Source organism: Anabas testudineus, chromosome 5 (assembly GCF_900324465.2).
Source record: "Anabas testudineus chromosome 5, fAnaTes1.2, whole genome shotgun sequence".
Lineage (NCBI taxonomy): Eukaryota > Metazoa > Chordata > Actinopteri > Anabantiformes > Anabantidae > Anabas > Anabas testudineus.
In genome coordinates, this window is record NC_046614.1 from 13,395,192 (window position 1) to 13,405,121 (window position 9,930).

The following is a 9,930-nucleotide window of genomic DNA, read 5'->3' on the forward strand; positions in this document are numbered from 1 at the left end:
CAGAGACAAATCACATTTGACCCTTGGAACTGAAGCACAAAGAAGTGAAGTCAATGTGAACTTTAACCTTTGCCAAATTTTTACCTACTGTTTGGATCTCAGGAATTTAGCGTAAACCGACTTGTTCTTCAGATTGAGGTAGCATGAGTGAGAGATTAGTTCTTTTGTTTGTGTCCTTGTGAAAACATAGAGATGTTTCTTCTCCTTTCCTGGATCCTGGGAACTTCTGAATGGACGCCTTTTTTTTCAAACCCTGTTGAATGTTTTCTCCAAGGTCAGTTGACTGGTTTTTCTTCCTTGTGTCAAAAAAAGCTAATTCATTAACTCTAAATTCTCAACACAGCGTTAAGTAGTTGTTTGACTGAATAATTTTGATTGTGTTTTTTGTGTTCAAAGGTCTCGTAGGTGCATGTGGAATATCAGTACTGTACAACCTGATGAGAGTTTATTATTTCATTCAAACATGCAAGTGAGTGGCTGCTTGAAAATAAGAAATTACTAAAATGATCAAATAGCAAAGAGAAATAAAGTTATTCTCAATTTATTTTCCCCACATAGTTATTCCGAATCTGAAAGTAAACAGAGGTCGTCCTCACCCAGCAGTGCTCTGACAGTTCACTGGAGAACAACGCTCCAGTTCTGGCTCCTGTCTGTTCTCCTGTCTCTGGTGGGATCCAGGGTTTGCTCTCTCATAGTGCTGGAGTTTACTGTCAGAGCTGTCACTACCTGGACCTCAGCAGGACTGGTGATGTGTTCAAACATGTGACCAGACTAGCTGATAAGACTTTGATTTAGTTTAGTTCTGTTTCAGGGTGCACGTTCAGTGTTTGTTTCTCTGTTCTACATAGATTTTCTAACCCTGAACAGATCAATTTCATTCCTTGTTCCTGTATCTATCTTTACCCAGGATGCTTATGTCAGAGGCACAGACCTCCTCCTCATCCAGTGCCAGTTTTCTTTGGGTTGTGGCCTCGTCTGTACTATGGTCTTCCTCCATCAGGGGGCTCCCCACACCTCCCTCAGTTTGTTTCTGGCAGCTGCTCTCAGCTGGGCACTGGCAAGCGTCAGTCACAGGCTGTGGAACCATGTGGCCAAACTCTACCCACTGCATAGCAGAGAGCGTTACTGTGGGAAATGCATCAGCCTCCTGACCTCCGGACACAACATACTGGCTTCACTGCAAAGGGTGGTTGTGTTGGCTTTTGCTCTAGCAACTGTGGCTGCCACCGCTACGGTTTATGACCAATTTCTGGCCCAGAAGGATGCTCTGAAGTTTTGGATTCCACTGACTCTCTGCTACACTGCACTGGTGGTGTATATTCCAGGTGATGGTCAGGGCAGCTGTGTGGTAAAGTTAAATCTTCTAGAGATAGAATTAGTTTAGATTAGGATTAGTTTGGTCAGCAATAAATAGTGATAAATACCAAAAGAGACAACACTAACTAATAATTACTCCAGGAGGGCATTAGTAGTATCAATGAGACCTTAAAGTAGCCATTTAAAAGCAGTGCATATAAAACAAAACCTTATCAATGACTTGAAAACACAAACCAAATTCCTGCAAAAAACAAACAGTGTAACTTTTTAAACATTTTATGCAGAGAGTCAGCATCGTCAGACTGGTACCGACACCCTCTTACAAACTGCAGTCCGGCGACTGGGAGCCTTACTAGTCCTCATGCTGACAGTGGGAGACTGGTCTGATGTCCTTCACGTCCTCATCACTTTCCTGGGTGAAGCTGTCTGCCTTTTGCCTTCTCAGGACCTGGTGGAAGCTGTGTTAGAGGTCCGGAACTGTCATTTCTACACAAATTCTACCATTGTATTGGTGTATTTTAAAGCTTTATTTTGTTAAAGTTACATTTATTTTCTATGTTTAATTTCTAGGATGAAGAAGACATAAGCTCGAGTTATGAACAAAGCTCCGGTCACAAAATAAGGAAACTCACAAGGAAAACATCATCCATCAACAGCTGATCACATACCAGTGACTATACACTAATATTCAATATTTCCATGACTTGTGGCCTTGCTTTATGGCACTAATTGTGTACTGATATTACTGAATCTCACAGCTGTCTCAAAACACAGTAAAGACTTAAAGTAGGAGTTTGTAACTTTACACCATATGGCAGCTGCTGTTTTCTCTCCTGACTTAACGGGAAGATTCAAGATACTGTGCTGAGAAAATTAAAAAGCTTCCGCAAATGTGAGTCATTAAATGTGAGTCATCGTTTTACTTTGCTGTGATGTTGCATGTACGCTGATCTAACTCCACTCCATGTAATAGAAGACAAACCTGTAAAAATAGTGATAAACTGAATTAAATGTTCTGTACAAAGCATGTTTTCTGTTTTTGGCTGGAGCTCTTTCAAAAAGTCTGTACACCTTGCTGGAGTTTTGATGCTTTCTGATGCTGATTTCCATACATTAATATAACTTCAGCTTAACTAGATTCTGATTCCTTTATGAATAATGTAATGTGTCAGAGAAGGTCCAACTCTATCAGTGAACAGCTGTTTAATATCTTCTTTAATGAAAAAGGCTCTGGCAACCTCATCAAGTGAAGCTCATTGTGGGTTTGATCTATGTCTGTATTAATGTGTGCAGTTTTAAAGAAGCAGGTATGTAGGTGGCAGGGTGGTCTAATGACAGACATTAGATTTTTTGTATTGTGGGAAATGTAGGCTCTTTGTAATTATTAGATACTGAAAGTCAGATTCTCATGGCCTGTGTCTGTGATGCTTAGATTTGCAGCATTTCCTAAATGATTTGTTTCTCACAAGACTTCCAACTTTATTGCTAAAGTAGTTTGCACTGTTGCTTAAAACAATCTAGAAAAAAGCGACTTCTATACTTTTTCTGGAGTCATTTTCAGTGCAGGGTAAAGTTGGGTAAAGTAACATTTTCTTTCTCCACCCCTTGCAGATGTTTACAGTTAGAAAATCACCACCGAGCGTAACTGTGAACATGCAATTGTTGTTTTTCCTATCTCCTGTGTTTCTTCCTGTTCCTTTTCCCTCATTTCATTTCATTTCCACTTTTGTCTTGCACGTCTAGCAAATTGTCTAAACTGATGACTGAAGTAAGGTAATGAGTAAAAGTACTGTAATCTTTGAGAGTAAACTGAAAAGTCATGCTGTTAGAAGCAGTGAAGAGGTTCAGAGGGTTTCATGAGGATTTGGCCTGTTGGGGGGACAGGGGGGAGCATGGAGGTCTGGGGATTGTGTCATTAGTAGGCATGCTCCCTCCTGCAGCTGTGACATCACTGCAGCATTCCTTTCCACAGAACTGGAACAACAGAGACCCCCATCACTGTCCTCATCTCCTGTTAACCCTCTCTCCCACATTCCCGCCTGACTTCTCTTCCCCAGGTTTTACTCGGCGTTTGGTTTCTCACACCATCCGCCGCTTTGATTGTTAGGAAGGGAGTAGACCCCTGTTCAAGAAACAATATTTGCTGATAAGCAAACCTGATATTGCTTATAGTCTGTGTAGAGGAGGGCAGCAAAAACAACAAAGCAGCTTTTTCATAGCTCTCGCAGATCTCACTCACTGTTCCCCCCTCTCCTGATATACCAACATCTCCTCTTGCACAATGCCCTGATTCATTGCGCTGCAATGCTGCTGCTCCTGTACAGTTGAACACAAAAGCTTCACCAGGAGCCTCTGATGAAGTCCTCCACATTTAATCAGACGGGGTGTTCTGCTCTGGATGTCCGTGAGACACAAATGGAAGCAATGCCATGAGACACTGATGGTGAGTCAAGGCTCAAGTGATATAATGTAGTGGGGGAAGGGAAAAAGGAAAGAGGGAGAAGAAAAAAGGAGGCAGACTCGATGAGGGAGGTAGGGAAAATAAAGCTGACAGAACAATAAGGCAGAGCTGCACAGGAAAGAGAAAGAGGACAGTTTGAGATAGAGAGCTGCTACAAAAGGCAGGTACAGTCCCATCCTGCTGGTATGCTAAAGCAGATAAAGACGTGGGAGGTGTCTGTGTGTCTGCACTTGTCTATTTAAGGGCGAAAACCTTCTGAGCAACTTTATCATACTGTATATTTGCGTTTGCTGAAAGGCTGTGTGCTGTGGGTAAGATTGCACAAGTGTTGCATGACTTAGCATGAGCGTGTCTACGTGCACACACGCCCGTGTGTGTGTGTGTGTGTGTGTGTGTGTGTGTGAGTGTGTGAGCCTGCCATGTTTTCATAGTGCATGAATGTGTCATGTTTTTTACTGCCTGAGATTAACTGTTCACCTTTTACGGTTGGGAGGGAGGTGGTATTGTCATTCAGCCAGAGAAGGAGGAGGGGTCGACGGTCAAGAGAGCTGGGGAGGGAGGTGCAGAAGGAAAAGGAGTGGCCTTCTGCAGATAGTCGCCCTCTCTGCCCGAGTAAAGTCTTCTCACTGTGGCAGCTTATAGGAAGGAAAACAAACCAGCGGTTTTGAGATACAGAACGGAGAAGGAGAAAGAAGAAAAAGAGAGCGCTGCCTTCACACCACATTTTCTCCCAGGTATGTAATGGCAGCTCACAGCCAGAGTGAGTGGGGTTAAAGGAAACAGATGATTCACATTTGTGCTTTCTGCCTCTAAAACCATTCATTATGGATAATGAGAGCTGTGAGTGTGTGAATTTAACTCTGTGAAGTGAGAGTGAGCACTCCCTCAGTGTTGACTCAGAGGGTGTGTACACTTTTAATATTATTGAGATGATAGTGATAAAGTAGTATGTTTGCTCCTAAAACGTTTGATTCCTATACACAGTTGCCTAAGACATATCGGGTATGATGTTAAGTCTATGATGTGTTTCAACTCTGCCATTGTCCTTTTACACAGGATCCTAAAACACTCAATGTTGCAAGCGGTCATGGCATCAGCAGCTCCACCAAAAAGGATGGTGTCCTCTGTCTTCATCACTCTGGCTTCTCCTTACCGAGCCACTGTGACACAGCAGCAGCCCACCCTCCAAGCTCACAGTGCCCCAGCTAGAGAGAAACACCACCCTGCGGTTCAACACAGCCCAAGTGACAGCATCCTCACCCCCAGACGGAAGAAAGAGGACCACTCATCCTTTGAGTCCCACCGTAATGTAGACAGCAAAGACCAGACTCATGCAGGGACTACAGACCGAACTTCAGACCCGTCGTGTCCCAAAACTGTCCAACCTGGACCTAGCAGAGAAAAGCTGCAAGAAGACAACAGAGCTGCTGCAGGTATTTGTGACAAAGTCTCTTTTTGATCTAGGAGCTAGTGCAAAGGACAAACAGAGAATTGACCCAATGCTGTAGGTAACTGAACGCATCAGGGCCCAACTACTATCACCTGTCTCAAACTAACTAGAAACTTCATTTTTGAATCAGTCATTGAGGTGGTTAATATCCTCCAAAGATACAAATGAGGTTTTGTTTCTTTCCAGACCTTTAGTGTGAGTTGTGTCATACTGATGAGGACCTGTACCTGGTTATAGATCCTGGATAGTAGCCTACAACTGCATATGTGGAAAATAGCTGCTTGTTGTTCCAGATAGAGCCGCACAAATAATAATGTAATATATTGCATTAAAAGATGCCACTTGGATCAGTGTTGGTTGGGACAGAGGACAAGAAAACCTTAGCGTATGCAGTGAGCCCTCTGTAGTCCAGTACTCTATCTGAGCAGGAGGCTGGTGGCTCAAGTCCACATTGGTTGCTTCTTGCGTAACACAGCAGAACCTGGCGTTAGAGTTACATTTTGAGTAATATAGCAGAGAGGTTTTGACTAGGAAGACTAAATGTCTGGTTGTGCTGGCAGTGATTGATGAATCAGCAATGTTATACGTAATGTGAAACTGGTGATACATCTTCAAACTGGAAACAATTAACCATCCTCTGACATCACCTGAATTCAGCATAGTGTATGCAATCAAGTTGGAAAAAGAATTATTATCAAATATATATATGTAAAAACAAATATGGCTTCCTGTTACAGTTGAAAACTGTATATACAAGATGCAAAAGACATGCAAGTATCATATTGATCTTGTGCTTTTCCTGAATTTTAGGAAATTGCTGGCTGGAAACTTATAACCATCAAAATATAGTTCTGTGTCTGTTACTACAAAGTGTCTTAAAGTGTCCTTATCTTGCCAAACAGAGCTCTTCCCTCCTCTTGCTTCACCACCTTCATCAGTGCTCTCTCAAGAATCAGTGCCTGCATCACTTTCTCCTGCTCAGGAGCTCTCCACCCCTCTGACACCAGAACAGCAGCCAGTTCACAACAGAGAGGTATGCCATCGCTCAAAATTCACATTTGCATTTACATCACCCGTATCTTCATATTTACCACTGACGTAATTTTCTGTTTCAAGCACCAATTTTCCTCAGTAATGTTTTCTTAAAGACAACAAGTCATTTTTTCCCACAGTGAAGGATTACAACTTTCCACTGCTTTCACAGATACTGTATTATGTTCTGCAGTGGTTGTGAAGGATAATCTGCAAAACACATTATGATGGAGGAACAGCTGTGTTTTAGATATGACTACATGACCAAACAAACTCTATGGACTGTACACATTCTGCTTTCACAAACAGAGCTCCTTCCAAACTGCTGATATTTTTATGCCAAGCTTTTTGTTCCCATCATTACCTAGAAACAAAGAAAGTACAGGTCAGAACATGGATTTTTCTTGTGCCTATCTTTTTCTATGCTCTGTTCCTTATGACGTTGCTTGTGTAACTTAAGTCTTAAGACTGGTAGAGCTTAAAATGACAAGCTTACTAAGTTATAATAATGACATTAAAAAAACTGAATATTATTATCCTGTAAAGGAAAATAAAGGAGAATCAGATAAACGCGTACAAGCAGAAGACGTTGTTTTAAAAGCAACAGAGAGAAATACGATTTGTATTTTTTAGCAGCATTTTAGGAAGAATCTTTATATATATATATATGTATATATATATATATATTGTCTGTGTATTTTGCATTTAAGGTGGAAACAAAAACTCCATCTAGTGGTTTAAATAAAGGTGAACAATCCCATGGGAGCTGTAAAAACAACCAAGACACGGACAGAGAGAGTAAAGGTAACATGATCTAAATTTACACACTCAGCTCTGCTTTGACAGCCCCCATATTATCATAACCTGCTTTGGAATTTGATATTTGTGTACAATGCAGAGGTGTGTGGCTTCTGTCGGAAGCCTGTGGCTCTTTCTGAACCTGCGATAGAGGCCTTAAACAGGACTTACCACGATGGTTGCTTCCAGTGTAGATCTTGTCACACTCCCCTGGCCGGTAGACAGTACTACAACAAGGCAGGAATCCCACTCTGTGAAGACTGCTATCAGGTAAGTGTAAAAGTCATTTCAGCTTTTACTGCATGATGTGTTCAAAGTTGCAGATGCAACCTTCCAAGTACCCACTGGTTTCATTCCAATATGAAAATCAATTTGCACAGACACAAACAAGTTAAATGGTGGAAAATATTTGTATTGTATTCATTCAGCTATTGGTATCTGTGTCTTAGGCCAGTCTGGAACTTTGCTGGTCCTGTGGGGAGGTTATAACAGATCACGTGATCCGTGCACTGGAGCGAGCATACCATCTATCCTGTTTCACCTGCACCACATGTAAACAGCAAATTGGAGAACAAGCATTTGCACAAGGAGAAGTTGGAGAAGTGTACTGTCTACAGGACTACTACAAGTATGAACAGTTTTATTCCATTCATTTGATTTTATTTCCTTTTTATTGTGCTTTACAGCATTTAGATGTATCTCTTAACCCTGTGTAAAGACATTCTTGTTTCTTTATGAGATGTCATGTAAATAAAGTTTCCCTGCCTAATGTTTCCTTTCCCCTTATATATTCTCCACGAAGGAAATATGCTCCAATGTGTAGCAACTGTAACAAGCTGATCATTCCCAAAGAGGATGGTACTGACAGCTACACTGTTGAATGCCTGGGACACTCCTATCATGAGAACTGCTACAGATGTGAGGTAAGCACACAGTGTGGACACCCTGACAAGTACGATAACACACAGACACACTTTAATGACCACCTGTTAATCAATCCTTCATATTGCCTGCAGATCTGTGTCATCCAGCTGTCTCCTGAACCAAATGAGCGCGGATGCTATCCTTTGGATGGGAAGTTGCTTTGCAAATCCTGCCATCTGAACGTGGTGTCTGGCCAGCTCTAACACTGGTCGTATAGCTCGGGATAAACTGCAACTGATGGAGAAGTGCCACGAGCCCTGGTTTAAGGAGATGAGAGACAGTGCATGTGTCTTTAAGACTCTAGCATACAAATGTCACTCATCTTATCTCCTGTAGAACAATAATAGAATATGGTTATTTTTACACTATATCAAGATTTCTGACTATCTTCCTAATCCTCTTTTATACTTGATAATTTTGCACTCAATAAACTCTACATAATGCACCAAATATATTTATGCAAGAGTTTGCAAAAACACATAGCAAGACTATTTTGATTTTTTGTAAATCTCAATCAATATGCTGTTTCTCAGTCATGTTAATCCTTTATATAAAAAAATAAAACTTTATATAAAAACATTTATATTAAAGTAAAATAATATATTTTATCTCGAGGCAGGCTTCAACAGATCAAATTAGTGAAATTACACATATGTAATTACTAAGATGTGGAAAACAAGATTACAATTTAACTGTTAAGCCAGACCACAATCAAACTCATTCTTTGGTAAGATGCAACATTTTCCTAAATATAGATAAAAAAATTTTACTACACTTTTCACAGAACAGTCCCTCATCACATACTCGTCTGAGTCTTCTGAGACTCGAGAGCTTTTGTAAAACAGTGTACGGTATAAAGGGCACAATAACTGAGGCTGATGCACTAATTATGGACCAAAACTTGAAGGGGCTTTTGATGTGAATGTGATTACATCTGATTTTTTTTTTTTAAACATGTGAATGTCTTCACTGGACCTCAGAGCCTAAATTGTGTTTTGCCTCAACACTATTCACATTGACTTAAAGACTCATTCTGAATATTTTTTGTTTATTTATAGTCTGTATCTTGTTCATGGAATCATATTTCTGTGTATCACAAACATTTATTAAAACATTTTCATGGTTAAACTATATTTGTGTATACTGTAGTATATTTGTATCACATCAAGTTTGGTAATGCTGCATTGACTGCTCATTTAAAAAAATCTCTGATGTTCTGCCGCACAGGTGTGGCATTCCCTCACTGGGCAGGTGTTAGATGTATGACCAGATCAACCTGTTGTTCATCAGTACACTCACATTCATGTCGAGCCTGTCTCCTAGAAATTATGTTTCTGTGTCTATAAACAGTTCATTTGCAACCGCAGTATCCATTTAAGGCTGATTGTTATATGACGATAGAAACTTATTTTAGTTTGCTTTTTCACTGCGTCTTGACTGTGGTAAGAACAACCTGCAATAACCACCTCAGAAACCAGTGATACTTTTTTGGGTAGCATCTGGGGAGTTCAACTGAAATCTGTGGGTAATCCACTTTCATCGATTCTGTTATAACCCACTAATTAATTTGTATGCACAAACATCTTTTTAAAAAAACACTAAGTGTGGTTGAAGGGACGACGTTACAGTGAGTCACTGTGGGCACAACCTAGCTCATGGCCCAATTAACTAAATAAACTTTGCTCTTGGGCCATCCACGCTCAAATATATATAGCAGATTTATTTATATTTTGCACAGAGTCCCAAAAAAGCAACCAAAGGAAAATAGCAGAAAGATTCATACAATACAAATTTGCACACACACTTCATTATCTTCATCTGTTAATATGAGTACATGATTATATGTGAAGCTTCAAGTGAACAATGCAGGCGTTGAACAACATCAATAAAGGCTCTGGAACCTTTTACTAATACTCATACCTCAAATGTCTTGCTATATAAACATCTG

General features: G+C 40.5%; 2 protein-coding genes across 3 annotated transcripts; both read left to right on the forward strand.

The window, feature by feature from the left end:
• Positions 1 to 14: 14 nt before the first annotated feature.
• On the forward strand, positions 15 to 2,337 carry LOC113154248 (transmembrane protein 82-like). The gene is made up of 6 exons (XM_026348341.1): positions 15 to 274; positions 397 to 469; positions 559 to 745; positions 908 to 1,325; positions 1,602 to 1,786; positions 1,888 to 2,337. The coding sequence occupies exons 1-6, from the start codon at positions 193 to 195 to the stop codon at positions 1,975 to 1,977; spliced, it is 1,035 nt and encodes a 344-aa protein (XP_026204126.1). The 5' UTR covers positions 15 to 192; the 3' UTR covers positions 1,978 to 2,337.
• A 1,287-nt stretch (positions 2,338 to 3,624) lies between these two features.
• Positions 3,625 to 9,113, forward strand: fblim1 (filamin binding LIM protein 1). 2 transcript variants are annotated; one of them, XM_026348335.1, is made up of 9 exons: positions 3,625 to 3,760; positions 4,272 to 4,512; positions 4,835 to 5,211; positions 6,131 to 6,261; positions 6,971 to 7,064; positions 7,159 to 7,328; positions 7,508 to 7,686; positions 7,861 to 7,981; positions 8,075 to 9,113. In XM_026348335.1, exons 3-9 carry the CDS (start codon positions 4,851 to 4,853, stop codon positions 8,183 to 8,185), a joined length of 1,167 nt encoding a protein of 388 aa, XP_026204120.1. In that variant the 5' UTR covers positions 3,625 to 3,760; positions 4,272 to 4,512; positions 4,835 to 4,850; the 3' UTR covers positions 8,186 to 9,113. The 2 variants fall into 2 exon arrangements, with proteins under 2 accessions (XP_026204120.1, XP_026204121.1); XM_026348336.1 differs by having other exon boundaries at positions 4,276 to 4,512.
• The last annotated feature ends 817 nt before the right edge of the window (positions 9,114 to 9,930 follow it).

What these genes read in the sequence shown, in the direction of transcription:
- LOC113154248 (XM_026348341.1), top strand. Translation starts at nt 193, where the DNA reads ATGTTTCTTCTCCTTTCCTGGATCCTGGGAACTTCTGAATGGACGCCT. An exon ending in TGTTGAATGTTTTCTCCAAG is followed by an intron (nt 275 to 396) that starts GTCAGTTGACTG and finishes TTGTGTTCAAAG; the next exon opens with GTCTCGTAGGTGCATGTGGA. An exon ending in CCTGGACCTCAGCAGGACTG is followed by an intron (nt 746 to 907) that starts GTGATGTGTTCA and finishes ATCTTTACCCAG; the next exon opens with GATGCTTATGTCAGAGGCAC.
- fblim1 (XM_026348335.1), top strand. Translation starts at nt 4,851, where the DNA reads ATGTTGCAAGCGGTCATGGCATCAGCAGCTCCACCAAAAAGGATGGTG. An exon ending in AGCCAGTTCACAACAGAGAG is followed by an intron (nt 6,262 to 6,970) that starts GTATGCCATCGC and finishes TTTGCATTTAAG; the next exon opens with GTGGAAACAAAAACTCCATC. An exon ending in TGTCTACAGGACTACTACAA is followed by an intron (nt 7,687 to 7,860) that starts GTATGAACAGTT and finishes TTCTCCACGAAG; the next exon opens with GAAATATGCTCCAATGTGTA.